This window comes from Oreochromis niloticus, linkage group LG6 (assembly GCF_001858045.2).
Source record: "Oreochromis niloticus isolate F11D_XX linkage group LG6, O_niloticus_UMD_NMBU, whole genome shotgun sequence".
NCBI classification, from domain to species: domain Eukaryota; kingdom Metazoa; phylum Chordata; class Actinopteri; order Cichliformes; family Cichlidae; genus Oreochromis; species Oreochromis niloticus.
The window spans coordinates 25,745,191-25,763,670 of record NC_031971.2 but is presented as its reverse complement, the minus strand read 5'-3'; the positions used below and the strand labels follow the sequence as shown (position 1 = coordinate 25,763,670).

The window sequence follows — 18,480 nt, the reverse complement described above, 5'->3', positions numbered from 1 at the left end:
TTTCCTGAGGTCGGGCTGAATGAACCTAGAACACAGGGAGAAACCTAATCAAGAAGAATGTACTTTAGCTACATATTGAAGCATAGAGAAAAATGACAGCGTAATACAGAAGGTAAGGGACCACAGGAAAAGCAAAGCAATCACTGAATTAAGACTGACCCAATTGCTACCAACAAACTTAGTCTAAGATATAATTTTCTTTACTTCGGTAATTATGCAGTTTGTGCCTTTTATGTACAAAATATAATTTAAATGCCAGTTCTCTTTATCTTGCTGAAATTGTTCATTTTTGGCTAAAAAACAAAACTGTTGCTTTCCAGCCATCAGCCACTTTCTCTGAAATCATTCCACTACATTTACAGAAATCACTAGAAAGTTTTTATGTCAACTTTTATAAATGTAAAATTAGGGTAGGAGTCTTTATTTTTCATAGTTCATAGTCAGCACTGACACATGTTCACATTTCTCAAATGGAGAACAGGTTAAAACCTATCAAGAACAGGTTATAGTCAAAGGTCAGCTGCCAATCTCAGAGTTAAACAACTCTGACTTCAAAGTTAGTCGGAGTTAAACCTGTGCTTTGTTCATGAAAGCAGCTGAACAAATTCAGAGCTTAGCTTTCAAGTCTGAGTTGAGATGGAATCTGAGTTCTCAGTTTGAATTTACCCTTATCTGTTCTCATTGAACCATTTACCTTGACTTAAGCACCTACCTGTGTACTGAACAGCCCTCGTCAATGATCCCAATACCAGTATTTGACATTACAATACTTTATTTCACTTTTGTAAACTAAATGTGTCTTTCGGTTCAAAGTTTGAACATAATATTTTGTGCATGGCTTGTTGCATGCATACCCCACTCTTGTCTTAACTGAACCATAAATGCAACTATATACAGAGAACAGTCACATTTGTTTAAAAAAAAACAACAAAAAAAACAACTTTTATACTAAACACTTTCCATCTATACATTTTAAAAATGTACAATTCAGGAGAAGGCAGGGTGCCAGGAGCAATCCCATTCAGGAACAGTGAGAACAACCCAACTTCATCCCAAAAGGCCACAGGTTTTAACCACAGCTTTCCAGAGATACTGTAAAGTAGTGCAGCATCAGTTCATGTAAATGCACAACTATGCCTTTCCGAAACCCGGGGATACTTTTAATGCAGTGTTTATAAATTGTTTCTCATCTGCAACACCTCTTGGAAGATAAAGGCATAAGCTGCACGTCGATGCGTAGGGTATGCGGCACATCCATGACTCCTGATCATAAAAGTCAGTGTTGCAGGACTGTGGGAACCCCAGTGGTGGAAGGAAGTCAGCCCCAGTTACAAAGACCAGCAGATCTTCAAATGTGTGGCCCACCTCTTGCTCTGTTAAAATACATACAACTAGTAAACCGCACAATGTAGGTTCATAAAAAAGATAAAACCAATAATTTTGTAAAAATAGTTGCTGTACAATGTTTCTTTTCCATTATAATACTTTATCATCTAAAAGGTCAATTTTAAAACTTTTCCTTATGCTCTAAGAAGGCGAGGATTTTGCAGAGTGCTAAGGTTTTATTGCACCCAAGTGTTGTTTATATTTCCTTGTCTCAATTTTGTATTGCGGACACTGTATGTAACATGAGATACCTCAAGTAATACACACAGAAACAACACAAATGTTGGATTCTATGTACACACCTTGAATGGCCATAAGCCACCATTCCCACTGAAAGATGGTGGTTTCCGCTTCTTCGCGTTTGTTACTCCCTGCAGGACTCCATGCAATGGTGAAGAGATTCTGGAAGCTGTTCCTCGTAAGTTTTTGTCCACCATTTGTAAACACAGGAAGGAACTGATTCCAGAATCTCTTCACAGTTTGTCAGAACTGACCACGTGAATCCATGCTGGCAACAAACTGCTGGATCATGCTAGCAACCCTGTTGACCACAGATTATGTTGTCAATTTATACCACATTGCAAAACTTTCAAATAAACCAAAAAAGGTTTGTTTTGTTAATTTAACCACCACCTTAACTGCAATACAGATATCAATTCAGCAGATTACTGATGTGTTTAAGTGTTAACTATTCAACTCTGCCAGGTCTTGTGGGGTGCTGCAGTTGGAAACCTTGAAAATCAGGCAGCTCCATAAATAAATATGTTTAAAGCATTCACCAACTGTACTTATATAATTTTGTTTAAGAGGTTCCACTTATGAGTTAAACTATGCATTGTGTTTCATGAAAATTGATTGACACCTCAACATGCACACAACTTTACCTTTTCTATGTTGCGTGTGATGCCTTTGTCCATCAAGACATCTACATTAAAGTTGTCAAGAGACGTCTTCTGGCCTCACATCATAAAGAACAGGTGTCTGTTCAAACGGTGAGGGCCTGGCCCATTGTGTGCAATGGACCAAGCAATCAGTTTTCCAGCTGTATAAAATTTGTTGCTTGACAGCAACTGTTGGCTATAGCTGAACAACAGATTCCCAGGCTTCCCCTCGAAAATCCCAAGGGAATTCTGAGCTTCTACCAAAAGTAACCTGCAGGGAAAGTGAGTAAAATATTTGTGTCATATGGGGATATCATGTTTATGACAAAAAACAACAAATGCATGCTTTCCATTACTGTATTGGAGAGATGGCACTTTAAGTTTACGAAAAAATTCCCGCCTTGGACCTCCATAATCCTCTGCCATTTCACCCATAAATTCAATATTTGGCAATTTATGCCAGGCAAAATATGATTTCGAGAGTGCCGTGCAGGCACTATGGAGGATTTTCCTCCATCGAGCTATTGTGGTAAAAGAACAGCAGGTGTCGATATGGGTTTGCTGGAAATCTTTCAGCACTGTAGCAAGGTCCATCTCATCCTGAAGAAGTTAAAAAAAAAAAAAAAAAAAAAGCAATCTGGTCATGACTACATGATGAAACACGTTATACACAGATACAGCAGTTATGGTGGTGTTATTCATTACACATACATCAGAATCATTTTGTTCAGGGGAAGCCAGCATAGTGTCATCCACGTCAGATACTTCTGAGTCTGCAGAGTCAATGTAAAACTCTTCCCTAAACAGAGCACAAATGTGTTTGATTTTTTTAATATCATGTACAAATATTGAAATTGAATGACTCATCTGATAATGTGATTTCACATTGTTTTAGGTACTGTACAGATACAGCCACTTAAAAAAAAAAAAACAGCAAGTACAAATACCAATATCACCAACTGTCACACCTAAAGAACAACCAGTTAAGAAATGCAATGTAACACATGTGGAAAAGCTAAACAGAAACAGAGGGAGGTAATCAAACCATTGGGGTAGATTCAGAATACATCAATTTTATCAGTTCAATACATGAAAGCGTATAAACTTCTACATAAACTACATAAACTTCTCCAGTCTCACCTCCTTATAATTACTTACTGATTGATCGTCAATATTTACAATCAATTTTATGCTGTGTGGTTTATAAGTTACAGTTGACACTTAAGTTTTATCATGTTACTTAATAAGAACCACCACTTGTTAACCTGTGGTTCCTGGAGGCCATGCCTACTATGGTGAGCTGTCTGGGTGTGGGTTTCATGCAGAACACTGCAATGGAATAACCGCGTCATATTTCATAGCAGTAAGAGCACCCAAATGCAGGATAGGCAGATAAAACTAAGGAACACAAAAGAAAAAAGTCACGAGGCTGCAGGCAGACGGACAAAAACAAAGTGAATTCCAGAGGGACATGACCAGTATTGCAACAAACTCCAGGAACACAAGAACACACAGGGACAAGTTCACAGACACTGACTAAGAACATGGTACAGTGTACCTGAAATATACTGAGTGAAAATCAATAACAACGCCAACTAACGTTTAAAACGGAGAAGATGCAAAGGACAAAAGATGAAATAACATAACAGTTGAATATTTATCAATATAGACTACACAAAAAGATCCTAAGTATAACACTGATAGAATTAGTTTGTACAAGTTACTGTGCGATCGAGATACATGTTTATGATGAGGTGGAATTTTAAAGTGCCATTTACCTGATAACCTGACTCCTGTACATCACGTCTGCTATGGTCAGGCGTGTCAGTGCCACGCAGCACACTGCAATATGGTAAATATTAATGATGACCATGTAATGCATTTTAAGTGCTACAGTCCAAAAGCAGCTGTCAATAAAAAACCCCAAAAAACCAACAATATTTACATTGGCATTTCAGCCTGCACTACTTGACCACCAGTTGACTCCTCACTGGCTTCTGTAATCTAAAACATTACAGAAACATTACTACAAAAATTGTTATTTTTTTTTAAAGAAATAAAATGGCACAACACAACAAATGAGAAACAGTAAGAACAGAGGACAAGTCAAAGAAACCAAAAAACAAGACCAAAATGGATGAATGCAGAACCACACAGAAGATCCCAGATTCTATTTGGGTAGGCAGAACTTAAGCTATTCAAGTACAAGATAGGATAACTAAAACAACGTTAAGGAGCAAAAAAAATAATAAACCAGAGAAACTAAAAAAGCCAAAAAGCAAAAACCCAGGAAACACCAGGGATTAAAAGAACAAATTGAAAGAAAAAAAAATTCTGACTAAACAAAAATTTTTATGAAATAAACGTTTTATGAAATAGATAAACATCAGCCCATATAAAAATTGTTACACCAAAGTTCAAGCTTGCTATACTGCATTTCACAGTTATTAACAGTGTATCAACTGATGGGGTGCATTATTTATACATAGCTGTCTCACAGAGTGATCAGATAAATGTCTCAAAACCTTAAGGGCATCACAGCATTTAGTATTCTGAACAGTGACATTTTACAAGATAGCTTAGACAATTTATGGGTGACTGGAGAGCCACTGAGTTACAGTAATAGTACTAACAATAAATTATGGCATATCAGCCACCTGAGTGAAACATTTGAATACCTTTAAACGGATATAAAGATTCGAGTGACACAGAAGGTTTCTGGTTCGAATTTCTCTGGGTGTCTCATCTTCAAGTGGAAGAATGAGTCGCTGTCCATTCACTTTGCAGAGCTCAAACTGCACTGGTATCTCAGGAATATTTTCCCGTAGTGCCTGCCTGAATTCCTCGGCATTTAGGTTGATGGGAATGGCCACCCAAGAAGCATGCGTGGCATCTGCCAACAGATTTAAACTAAGTTATCCTGCCATTTTTACTAAAAAGTTCTTTACTGAAAACGACAAAGGCTAAATTGTCACATTGTAGTGTGTCAATGTCAATTTATTGGTCCAAGGAAATAGCGATAAAAAGGTGATAATCTTTAAAATCTAAATGTCAAAATCTAAAGTTGCTAAACAAATGACACCATGACAATTTAAATATCGACCTGACTACCAGGAAAAAAAATGTTGTCCAATCAATTTTTTTTTTTTTTTTTTTTTTAAATCTCCCACTGTTTGTAAGTTAATCAGAAGACTGAAATAATTATGGGGGGTGGTATTTTTTAGATATGACATGTCCACTGCAGAGGACATAGGAAGGCCAAACATGTAAAACTGAACTTTTATGGAGCAGTCTGAAGTCAGGGAACTTTAGTGGTTTCTTCCCCCAAAACTGCAAGTCACTGCTATACTGAAGTCTTGAGTTGGTGATTGCCTGATCAAAAAAGTAGACAACTGCACGTACTGTCCATTTCTGAGTGCGAGAGGCCATCCTGTAGAAAGTCAACATTCGGTCAACAAGGTCCACGCCACCTATGTTGGTATTGTACTCAGCAAATGCCAGTTGCCTTGGCACCTTTACAAATCTTTTGTTTTTCTTGGACCATCTTGTGCGTGTGTCCTGAGGTTGATTGCCATAGGCAGAGGATGCCATTACAACTGACTTGTTGTCCAACCACTTAATGACAGCAATTTCAGGAGGACTTCGTCTGAGTACCATCTCTGATGCACCTCTTTCCTTCTTCTTGAAGAGCTTATTGCCTATGATCTTCTTCATCAGACAACTCAAGATCTGAGTTTCCCTCAACAAACTGCAATAAATTTCTTTCTTCTTCTAAAAAGGACTCCTTTTCTGGTCATTTAAAAAAAAAAAAAAAAACAGAACAAGATGGAGGAAATGACTACAAATGTCCATTATGGAGGACATTTTTTAAACACTTCAATACTATACTAAAATAAAGTTAGAATTAAGCGTACTGTGTTTTAATGTGTTATTAAGAGACTTATCTAAAATACGTTAACAACATTTATGGCCAAAAATTGCTGAACAAAAAGTTTTATGCACTTACTTTAGTTCGTCCCATAACATGTGCTTGCAGCGATGGCTGCCATGTTCCTTGATGAAAAAACTAGTTCCCAAAGCCCCACCCCTTCACATTTGGTCTGTAGATACCAAAAGGAGGTAATTCTGTAGTCATAATACTGTACGACATGGAATGGAAGGAGATGCGGACATAAATACACAAAAGGATAACGAGGGACATGGGAACACAGCTGACACAGATAATCATAACGAGACAGGGCAGGAGCAAACACAACATGACGCATACTGACGGGAGACTGTCAAAGTAAAACAGGAAGTACACAGAGGCGCAGACAGGAGGGGAGGAGAGAACCCGGGGAGAGCACAGACATAACGGGCTGGGGAAAACATGGAATAAAACACAAGGAGGACAAACGAGGCATGGGGACTCACAGATACGTGGAGGGGGACACATGGGGTAAAGTCACGTGGGCAAATCTAATAAGCAACACCTTAACAGAACAACCTAGGGACCCTTAGAATAAACAGTGGACCTAAAACATAATAACATCAAATGACAGCAATACAAGAAACACAAAATACCGGGTAGAAGTCCCGGGACCATGACAGTGCTATTTGTATTTTCCTATTGCAAACAGTGTATAACCAGGCGTACCCTGTATTACTTTGAGTTAGCAGACAGGCCATAAGACCGTTATTCACTTAAACTCTGTATATAAAGAATGAAGTCTTGAGCTTAAAAAAACATCTTTGAATCAAGCCAAGATCAGTGAGGCGGTGAACCGTTACAGGGCAAGTCATTTACAAACAATCACACCAGACTAGAAATGGAAGACTTCTGATTTCACCTGATTGACTGAGGAAATGTTTGTATCCATATAACACAGATGTATCGAGTCCATGCAGTAATTGTAACTCTTGGCAGTTAAACAGCATTTATTCTCACTTTCACTTCTCATGTTTATTATATATTTTGAGGATAGCACCAAGTTGTTACATGTTTATGTATGTGTGTCAATCTGTGTGTGTTGTTCTCAAATGTTACCAATATATATTAAGGTCACTTAGACAATGATATGTAGAAGTGTCTGAGACTCAATAATTGATGGAACTGTATGTTTGATCTGTGGTTTGACAGAGCAGTCAGGAAACGCTGGCCTTACTGTTATTGTACTTTCTGTTTAAATCATCATTTAATTGGTATTTTGGATTTTTATTGCAATGAATTTGTTATTTTCTTATCCTTAAGTGCCTTTGTTTAGAGAACATCTAGACATAGCAAATTTCATATCCTTTTTCTAACCACTGGTAAATTCATGTCGTTGCCACCTATCACATGATTCTTTGAAATACATAACATGTGAGGACTTTTTTGTGTGTGAGCCATGAAACTGATTATGTAATTTTTCACAGTTGTACTTTGCAAGTTATTTGCCAAACCAACCGACTCTACACAGCCGTGGTTGGTAAGATTTTTTTGTTTCATTTTTTTCATCTAATAGGAGCTTGAACAAAAGCTCTAATAACTAATTAGGTACTAATTTAATAACTCTAATAGGTCTGTGTTGCCTTGACGTCAGTGATATATCTCATCAACAAAATACCAGAGCAGGACAATAGGACAACTGGACACTGGAAAAAATTGAGCAATTGTCCAGTCTTATTACATATATGCTCAAAGGTATAAAAGATGGTAACGTAGTGTAGAATGTAGAGAAATACAATTAATCTAGCATATATCTCAGTTGCAACACCACTTGGATAAAAACTTAAAAAGTTGGTCGTAGGTGAAATCACCAAACAAAAATCAAAAGTGAACTTTTAAAATTAGATCCTTTTATTAAAATTAAATAAACTAACTTGATAAAATCATTAGAAGTAATAAAGGTGTTTTAGGTATGTATTATTGTAGGGTCTACCTTACAATATTATGCTATATACTTTTTAAGCATAATTGAATGCGTGGTGACCCTTTGTGGAGTCGAACTCAACTTAAATAGTTCTTGCAGCTGGTATCAGTTTTCATGACTGGGGCACGCATGTTTAGCCAGCGTGCAGAGTAATTGTGATAATGTACTTTTCAGGTTTGAACATTTAAGACAGGCATGTGGTCATCTTTCTCGCAAAGAGTATAGAAATCTACAAAAATCTCACTTCATGAAAATGATCTTAAACAGTTTAAACCTTTGATGACATCATGTTCCAGGTTTTTTTTTTTTTTTTTAATTCACCTGAGTGACAAAGCTAAATAAGTTGGTCTTTGTTACAGCTGCACCCTACAAGCTTGTTCTTTGGTCTGTGACACCTTTTATCGTTTCTTCTCTGTCGTTTTTGCCTTTCAAAAAAAAGCCTCTTAATGTGAAACTGACCTTTTCACAACTGTGCCTGTCTCTTTCACGCAGACAGTGTGTGCCTACACATTTTATCTTTAAAAGAAGACTTTATATAAGGTAACATGCTAAGTGATACAAAAGGCGCTGTATAAATAACATTTAATTGAATTATATTAGAACTTGTTTTCACTTATCATTACTTTTAGCTCATGATGGTTTCTTTCATCTCCATTTTGAATTTGTTTATGTCTAACTGAGAGAGGTACAGACAAGCATGTAAACATATATCTGCATTTGCAAGGTCACTACAGCACTAGTGAGAGGTTAGATACCTGGATTCTCAGAGGCCTGTCAGTGTTGAGCAGACTGCCTGTTGAAGACAGAACAAACAAATGTCCTGGTACCGCTGGCACACAATTTCAAATTTAAGTTCCCTTTGTTTTGTTTTTTACAGAAGTCTTAGTTACCACATAGCTGGTTATGTGCGTGTCCGTGCATCCTCCCAGCCTGTAACATGCAGTAGGCACTATAAATTTTGCTGTGCATGTTGTATACAATAATGTCACACATGGCCTCTTAAATGACATCAGGGAAATATCAAAAATAAAAGCTTTATTGCAGTTTGTGCACCCACATAACCACTGGTGTGCTTTCACACACCTGGAAAACTTTTATTTCTATGATTGTGACTGTGAGAAGAACTTTTGGTGTTTTGTCTTTTGACAAAACATCCACATCCCACTACCACACAAAATGTTGTAGGTGTACATTGTGGTTTTAGCTTAGCTGCAGAAGCAGAGGTGGGGCAGAGCATTTCAGAGAGCAGTGCCAGGTTGAGCTGAATGGTACAGCTGCTGCATATCTTCTAATCAGCTTTTCCTTTTTACTTAGCAGGCTGAAATTTTGAGACACAGAGACCACAGAGCAGCCACAGCCATACCAAGCTACACACCTGTCTAAGAAGGAAGTAGCCTGAGTTGTCGCTTAGCGTATTGTGGCAGACTGGATTTGAGCAGCACATGGCTTTTGTTTGGATACAACTGCATGTGGGCTTAGGCTGCTCTCAATTAAGATTATTTCTTCTGAAAGTCATAAATCCCTGCAGCTCATGAAGTTTGGATACGGACCCAAGATCTCTGGGAGTATCCCCAAAGCATCAGAGTTTTCCACATTAATGCACATGGAACAACAGTGGTAGCCTAAGCTTTTCCACAAAGTCATAGTTTTGCTGCAATATGGAACACACCAGCTTTAAAGCAAGTTTTTGTAAAGGAAGAACACACAAAACTTTCATGGTTGTTGTGATGGAGGAAATGCTGAAGGGTGATGTGACAGTGTAGGATGGGTGAGATGGAGGCAGATGTCCCACTATGTTGATTCCTAAATGGAGAGGCTGAAAAAAAAGCTGCTGTGTCGTTACTGTCGAGGTGTCCGAGAGTACCTGTATAAAGTAACTACAATATGGCAACACACAGATGTTACAGATGGTTCTGAAATCCCCAAAATAATAAAGAAATTTTTACAGATATTAGAACTTGCTTAAAGTGAACATTTCACTCCCCAAATGTTGCATTGTGAAAGGAAAACATCTCCAAACAATTATGTAATATAGCCAAAAAATAACTCCATGAAATAACTGTCCATACTTCCCAAGTCCAACAATCAGAGAGTCATAGTGGATCATCTGGTTGAGGCACCTTGAGGTGACCATTGTGAAGTGGTGTATGAATAAAATTGAAATGAAATAAAACTGAAAAAGCTCCACAAATAGTGGACCAAAAAGCTTAGTTCAGTTTCATTAATCGTCACACTCAACAATAAGTGCATTAAATGGAAGGCAGTTCTTTTTATAGTTTTTATTAACAGTATTTCTTCATCTTATGTTATATATTCCTTAATACTTATGATACTCTGATGATGAGCAGGAATGTGAACCGTGAGACAAGTTGAAAATCTACTGCTATTGTCTGTTGTCAACTTTTGTAAAAGGTGATTTGATTTACATCTACATTATTTACAAAATATTGAGGTAAACTAGGTTATGTTTTAAAAAATTTAAATTTTTTTAAAAAGCAGACATTGTGTCTTTGTTAGTAAAGCACAGAAATGAGATTTTTTTTATTGCTGTCATATTCTTCGTTGTCAGATTGCGCATGGCAATCTGCTTTTTGCTTTTAAATGGTACATCTGAGTCATTTTAAAGAAGTTATTTACAAACTTGTACCATATTTTTTCTCATGGACACATTTGGATCAAGATTTAAAAGCTAAACACGACTTCACGATCTAAAACTGAAACCAGTGATTTTATCCTACAAGATGCGCTAATCATCAGTCCAGACCATACATACAGGAAACATTACTCACTGTCTCTTTTGTCTGTGTGTGTGTATATAGAGAGAGAGCATTAGAAGCACAAGCAGTTTATGCTGCCACTGCTGCAGAGATGATGCGACTGTGTTGGGCCCTAGTGCTGATTTTTTCCTATTCCACTTCAGGTATGTTCATTTACTTTCCTATTCTGAAGTTTTCATTTTGTTTATGTCTGGATGAAATAACACTAGCTGAGAGAGGACTTTGTCCCATTTCTTAATTTGTTTCTGGTTTTAAATTAATGTCACATTACATTTTGATATGTGTCTATGAGTGCTTCCAGAACAACTGGTATTCAGCCACTGTTAATGCAGGTATCTTTGACATGTCCTTAATCAGAGACTTTGTCTCTTTTATAACAGAGAGCACTATAATCATCACAGAGCCTGGTGAGAGCATCACTTTGAAGTGTTCCTCAGAAGAATGTCCCCAAAACAATGGTCGATATGCTGGGATGTATCTGTATCATAGGTTTACTGAACAGAATGAGGTGTATTTCTATAGCAACCATGTTAACAGCAAAGTTACTGTGCGATCGAGATACAAAGGCAGGATGGAGTCAAACGGAGCTCCCATGAACCACAGCATCACCATGACCAATCTGACTGTGGATGATTCTGGTGTCTACACTTGTGTCTACAAAGAATCAGTAGACAAAAGTGTTGAGTGCAAAGTCTACACGGTTTTTGTAAGAGGTGAGTTTTTTCTTCTATCTAACTCCAAAATCTTGTCCAGTAACTAAAAGACTGCTGAGGTGCTAATCACAGTGTACTGCAAATGTACAGTACACAGTTACATATTCAAGAGGTGATTTTTACATTAAGAAATAGCAACAGTATAGAAAGTTGGTTTATATTTACCTACACAGTGGTGACATTACACATGGATGTGGTTATCTGGGCTCCAGGAAAGTCAGCTTTTTATAAACCTAAACTCCAATATGTAGTATTTTTATGTAGTATTTAGGCAGGATAGCACTCTATAAACACCACTGCTGCTGAAAAATATATTTAAGAAAGTTATTGTATCAGCAACAACTGTTTCAGTTTAATACTTTTGCATTTCTGATTCTGTAAAATATAACCTTTTTTTTTAAAGTCCACTGTGTAAAATGTTACTAAAAACAGCACACAGTGATTTGCAAATCTCATTTTATTCATAAAAGAATATTTAAACTGAAAATGTATAAAATTTAAAGAAAAAAATAGGTCAACACATCTACAAAACATTAGGACAGGGTCACATTTAGCACTGTGCAGCATACCTACTTTTTTTTAACAACAGACCAGTTGCTGGACTTTAGGAGAGTAATGTTGTCCCATTTTTGTCCGATAGCACTCTAGCTGCTCAACAGTCCAGGTCTTCCTTCCCATATTTTTCTTTTTATGATGCACCAAATGTTTTCAGTTGGTGAAAGTTTGGAATACAGGCTGAAGAGCTCGGCACCGTGTTGTCCACATTGGAACCTACGGTTTGTTGCTCTAAACCCTGTATATACCTTTCAACATCGATGGTGCCAAATGTACAAGCTTTCAGTTCCACAGGCACTAATGCATCCTCACTAATGGTCCCTCTCTTCTTTAGTCTGGAAAAGTTCATGTTTTCCAAAAAATATTTCAAATTTCAGTTCTTTTGTCCACAGAACAGTTTTTGACTTTGTCCATTTTAAACTAACTTTGGCCCAGAGAAGATGGCAGTGTTTCTAGATCACATACACATATGGCTTCTTTGCCTGATAGAGCTTTAACCTCCTTTTGAGGATGGCATGGTCAACTAACACAGCCAGTGATTTGTGGATGTGTTCCTGAGCCCACACAATGATTTCCAAGGTATCATAACTGTTTTTACTGAACTCCCACCTGAAGGCCCGAAGATCACTGCCATCCAATACTGATTCTCTGAATCTTTTGATATTATGTAATACAGATGACGAGATATTCAGTCTTCATGGTTTTACATTGAGGAACATTATAATTTTTTTCCGATTAGTGGCCCTCTGCCCATCTTTACTTCTTAGAAACTCTGCCTCTCTACAATGTACTTGTACTTGGTTATAATACTGACTTCCTGCGAATTAACCTAATTAGCAAGAGGTGAAATGTTCCTGCAGCTCTTTGTTTTTGCTACTACTTAATTTTACAGTCTTTTTTGCCTTCCACCATAATTTGAGACAAATTGCTGCCATCAAATGAAAAATGATTTAATATTTTTCATGAAAAAGTAAAATTTCTCAATTTAAATATTTGACATGTTTTCTGTGTTTATGAGATTTGCAGATCATTACATTCAGTTTTAATTTACACTTTACACAACTTCTTTGGTCGTATACAAACACAGGGCTCCTGTTTAATGTGTCTTCTATATGTTTCATTACTCTGGTTTGTAAATGATGTGACCTAGTCCACTGTTCTTGTCAAGGTGACATATACAAAAGCATACCAATTTTCTGTTGTCCTTCCTGACTATGAAGGATTTTGTATCAAAAAATTGTTGCTGTACAATTAAAGTACAATTAAAGCTATTCTAAATTTGTATTTTATTTTTTTTTCCATACAGCAATAACAAACAAACATAACAGAGAGCTCCAGACGACCGCAGAGAAGAGACGTCTACCTGGTGGTAATCGTGAGCCTAATACTACCGAGCATCCCAAAGGTCAGTTCGATTCTCTCAGCTAACAGCCTGTCTGTTACCTCCCAGTGCTGTTATCAGCCAAGTGAAGTGCACTGCATACAGATGCTTCCATTGCCACAAATAAGTTTGCACACTTTATGAAGCTATGAAAGACAGAAGTAACAAAAACAAAGAAAACTATTTTATGTTAAGCTTTACAATTCTGACATCTCTTATGGTTGTGGTCACGAGATCTTCAGTAGAGCTGAACTCAACTTACAGTAGATATAAAACATAATAGACCATAATTCACAATTATTGATGTGCCATTTGGGCTTGGTGACACCCTCAACAGTAATGCTGAATAAAAGTAATATAAAAGGCTATTGTTTTTTTTGTTTTTTTAAAAACAGTGACAACACAGATTTTAATTACTTTTAATTACTTTTCCTCTTCCTATATGATATACAAAGAGAAGAGCAATCTTCCTTTTATTTTTAGATGAGCTCTTCTTGAGGTTTTTTTTGGAGAATTCTGTATTACATTGCAGATTTAATGTTAGAACAGTGTAATGAAAGAAGTTCACCAGGATGGTAAATTTCTTGTGCAGCTGAATGAAGACATCACTTTTGTTTTCCTGTATTTCACACAGAACCATGTCCCAGACAAAAGGCGCTCTTGTCCACTGCAGAGGAGAGACATCTACCTCTGGTGTTAATCATCAGTATTTCCACCATCATCCTGCTGTTCATCATAATCTTAATCCTACTGATGATCCAGAAGGCGAGTTCAGTTCTTTCTACTTAAAGCTTTCTATGTAAGGTACTGTTATGTAATCCAGCCCTGCAGCTATGGTCTGCAGCAGTGGTTATCTTGCATCTGCAGACAATGTACACATTTATTAGCCTCACCGCAACCAAGAATGACTGCTGTAAACACTGTAAACGCTCTTGCGCTGACTTGCTGATTATATCAGAAACCACTGAATTATCTGTTTGGATCTTGAAGTGCAGCTGTGAAAGTGCTGCAGCTCCTTGGAAAGTGCATCACACTGTTCACGTCTTTCGCTCTGTTGGCTCAAGATGAAAATAATTTTTCTTTGTTACAAAACTCAACGTTAATGATACGCTAACACACCTGTCCTCTGTAAACTCCACTTCTTAAGAACTCCACTTGGCTTTGTACCCACTGTGAGCACTGTTTTGTTTTACCATGTGTCATATCATTTGTCAGAAATGAAAACTTTCTAGAAGTTAACTGGATGTACTTTTTTAAAAATCTGCTTAAACCATCATGCTATTTATACAGAAAACTGATACAGTGGTTTTTACTATTGACAGGCGAGAAAAATGAGAAGCTACAAAAGAAAAGCAAGACCTTCCCTGCAAGCATCCAATGATTATGTGTATGAAGTTATGATGAAGACCAACGGGTGGCCAGCAGCAGCTCCAGTGCAGCCAGCACAAAACCCCTATGAGCTTGTTTAGAAATGTAGTCGAATATTATTCACTTCTGGAGGGTTTCTTTTTAAGCTGTTGATGGGGTGTTTTTTTTTTTCTTTTGTTTGTTTGTTTTTGGTTGATTTTGGTTTTTGAAGTGATTTAAATCACAATGAACGCACTCAAAGTGACCATTCATAGTGTTGCATTGCCTCTGTTCCCTGATTATTTGAGAATTGAGAGGGCATTTGAAAAAAGCATAAATACATATTGTGATATCATAGGCACAGGGTTTGGGTTGTCACTTGTAAGCACCTAGGCCTCAGACAGCCATAATAAACATCAGCAGCCTGATTATTGATCTGTTAGTTTAGCACAAATGAACACAAATGGTGAGTGTTTCTTGTTTATGTATTATAACTTGGAGGGTGCATGCGAAGACATGTGAAACATACTTGTGGCCAAAAACAACCGAAGGTGGGCGGGAGGGTGGGGATGGGGAGGGGGATGAGTGGTTTATATTTCTATATGCAGATATCTCACATGATTATTAATTGATCTGATAACAATCGCATATAAATAACTGACATAATTAGAGTTCTGAAAGTGGAGATGAGACTGGATGATAACTGGTTAGACTGTTTATTGGAGTGGAAATAACAGACATGTTTTGAAACAGTTGTAGTTTTGTTTGTTTGTTTGTTTTTCGGTTTGTTTGTTTGTTTCTTGACTTGTATGCTTTATTATTGTTAATTCCAAACCTTCTCCATAATTTGTGCTCTGTGCTCTGGAATATAACAACAGTAATCTGAGGTATATAATAAAAAAACATTCAATGAAAAATATTCAACACACACACACACGCGCACACACACATACAAACAGTATAACTGGTTTAAGTAAATGCTGCAAGATCTTTATTGTTCAAAGGGGAGAGTGTACGGTATGTTCTGAATTAAACTCATTTGTCATTGCTGTCAATAAAAACCTGCATTATGTGGTGTTTGCACTTTCATAGAGTGAAATTTGGTTTGATTTCGGGTCTTGTGAGTGTATTTCCTAGGCATTGTTTCCCCACTTTTTCAGGTTTCCGGGCTATTTTCAACAGTGTCTTCTTCATATCATCTGGACTGAGAGGAATGTTTGCTTTGAGAGTGCTGATGGAGCAGTATAGAGAAGGTCAGGAGTTGTACTGCATTTTGATAGAGTGGTGAGATTTTCAGTAGGAGTCCCAGATGGGCTTAAGGTGAGGGTGGAATTACATCAGGGACTGACTCTGAGCATCTTATTGTTTGCAGTAATGGTGGGTAGGTTTACTGATGGGGTCAGGCAGGAGTCTCCATGAACTGATGTTTGCAGGTGACATTGTGAGAGCAGGGAGCAGGTGGACGTGTGCTCTGGAGAGAAGAGGTATAAAAGTCAGTAGAAGGACGACAGAATACATGTGAATGAGTGGGAGAAAGGTGTAACAACAGAGCTGTGGAAGTATAAGTAGTGAAGGTAGCTGTGTTTAAGTATCTGGGGTGTGCCATTCAAAACAACGGGCAGTGTACAAAGAGATGAAAAAAATAGGCAGGTTGGAGTGTGTGAAGACCAATGTGAGGGGTGATTTGTGACAGAGGAATAGCAACAGGAGTGAATGTGAGACCTGCTATGGTTTGGTTTTACCAACACAAATTTGGCAAGCAGTGTAATTTGTGAATATACATTTTAATGGCAGTCCCAGAGTGGAAAAAAGAATATGACCAATAAAGGCCACAATCTATTTGAACTCTTAGATTATTCATTCATTCACCAGTTAGTTTTGTTTTATTTGTTTTATTTATTTAGTTTCCTGCAGAGTAAAAGCCAGTGACATAGCTACTGATAGTCTCACTTTTAACAGCAAGAGAGCAGCATTTGACAGTTTTTCTATTGTAAAACACTTCCGGTAGGATCAGCAGGACCAGCACCCCAATACAGGAAGCCTGTATCAGCTCTGTGGTTAAAAGGTTGTCATTTCTGATCCTATAGGTCTTACCCAGAAGGCAATGCACAATTCAGATGGAGCTGATATGGGTGGGGGGACTCGCCCAGCTCTAACTACCTTGAAGTCTATGTGTCTTTCCTGCTTCCCCTGATAAGATGAGGGGAACTTACAACTGTGGACACCTTAGGTCCAATCTGCAGAACTGCTCACGTTTTAGAATACAAAAGGGAAGAACCCCATATCTCTTCTTCACTTAACTGTTCACCCTTTCCCCCCCTAGTGGACGTCACATCCACTGAGCTGACATCTGACTTCACCCATGCAGACATCCATGTATTTGTCTTTTGATGAAATGAAAAAGTTTCACTTTTCATAGGATGTTGATGCTCCTTATAACTGAGTTAGCTGATAACTTATGACACGTTCATGTTAATATGGTAACTTCAGGTTCCAAAAAACATCTGTCTTGGCAGCAGCCAGAATACTGATGGTCAAGCTTCAAAATGCAAAGGCTATAAACAATGTGTCACATCACAGCGACCACCTCCATCATTTCCAACATCAGCCCTTCTAATTTATCAAAACTGGGAATATGCTCAAAAGATAAGCACATAAAGGCATTTTAAACTTTAACCTATTGGGGGCACCACAGAGCTCAAAGTTCAGATAGAAATACTGCCAGGGCCTCCAGTTTGTGAACGAAATGTAAAAACTTTATACAGTTATTTTTTATTATCAGTTTCAGCTGTGCTTTTTATGCTATTTCTAAATAAAAAAAAACTCTGATGATGAAAATTTGTTTGTACAAGGTCAGTATGAGATGGAAAAGAATACATCTTAAAGCTTTGTTCAGAAGGGAGTATCTTGGATCGTCTGGCTGAGTGGTGCGACACAAACAACCTGCTGCTTAACACCGAGAAGGTGTTAAGCATCGTGGACTACAGGAGGAATGCTGACCCACATCCACCCATCCACATTAAGGGGACGGCTGTGGAGCGTGTGAGCAGCTTCAAGTTCCTGGGAGTCCACATCTCCGAAGATCTCACCTGGACGACCAACTGCTCCAAGCTGGTCAAGAAGGCTCACCAGCGCCTCTTCTTCTTGAGGACTCTGAGGAAGAACCACCTGTCCTCAGACATCCTGGTGAACTTCTATCGCTGCACCATCGAGAGCATCCTGACCAACTGTATAACAGTCTGGTACGGGAACTGCTCTGCCTCGGACCGGAAGGCGTTGCAGAGGGTCGTGAAAACTGCCCAGCGCATCGCCGGAGCACCACTTCCTGCCATAAAGGACATCTACAGGAAGCGGTGTCTGAAAAGGGCTGGGAAAATCATCAGAGACCCCAGTCACCCATCACATAGACTCTTCACCCTCCTGCCCTCTGGGGGGCGCTACAGGAGCCTCCGGACTAAGACCACCAGGTACCGGAACAGCTTCTTCCCCACAGCTGTCAGACTCCTGAACTCTGCCTCCTGACATCTGACCCACGTTAAACTCATTGAC

At 38.1% G+C, this 18,480-nt stretch overlaps 1 protein-coding gene and 1 long non-coding RNA gene across 4 annotated transcripts; one reads left to right on the top strand and one right to left on the bottom strand.

Annotated features, from left to right (window-relative positions):
• Positions 1-534: 534 nt before the first annotated feature.
• On the bottom strand, positions 535-3,549 carry LOC109202603 (uncharacterized). 2 transcript variants are annotated; one of them, XR_003220556.1, is made up of 4 exons: positions 2,979-3,549; positions 2,271-2,867; positions 1,689-1,927; positions 535-1,373 (listed from the first exon to the last, which is right to left on the bottom strand). It is a non-coding gene; the product is annotated as an uncharacterized LOC109202603 (long non-coding RNA). The 2 variants fall into 2 exon arrangements; XR_002062545.2 differs by having other exon boundaries at positions 2,271-3,549.
• A 4,048-nt stretch (positions 3,550-7,597) lies between these two features.
• On the top strand, positions 7,598-16,013 carry LOC102081898 (uncharacterized). Of its 2 annotated transcripts, none has more exons than XM_005469972.4 (6): positions 7,598-7,714; positions 10,978-11,078; positions 11,316-11,648; positions 13,510-13,608; positions 14,219-14,349; positions 14,907-16,013. In XM_005469972.4, exons 2-6 carry the CDS (start codon positions 11,027-11,029, stop codon positions 15,051-15,053), a joined length of 762 nt encoding a protein of 253 aa, XP_005470029.1. In that variant the 5' UTR covers positions 7,598-7,714; positions 10,978-11,026; the 3' UTR covers positions 15,054-16,013. The 2 variants fall into 2 exon arrangements, with proteins under 2 accessions (XP_005470029.1, XP_005470030.1); XM_005469973.4 differs by lacking the exon at positions 7,598-7,714 and adding an exon at positions 8,896-10,570.
• The last annotated feature ends 2,467 nt before the right edge of the window (positions 16,014-18,480 follow it).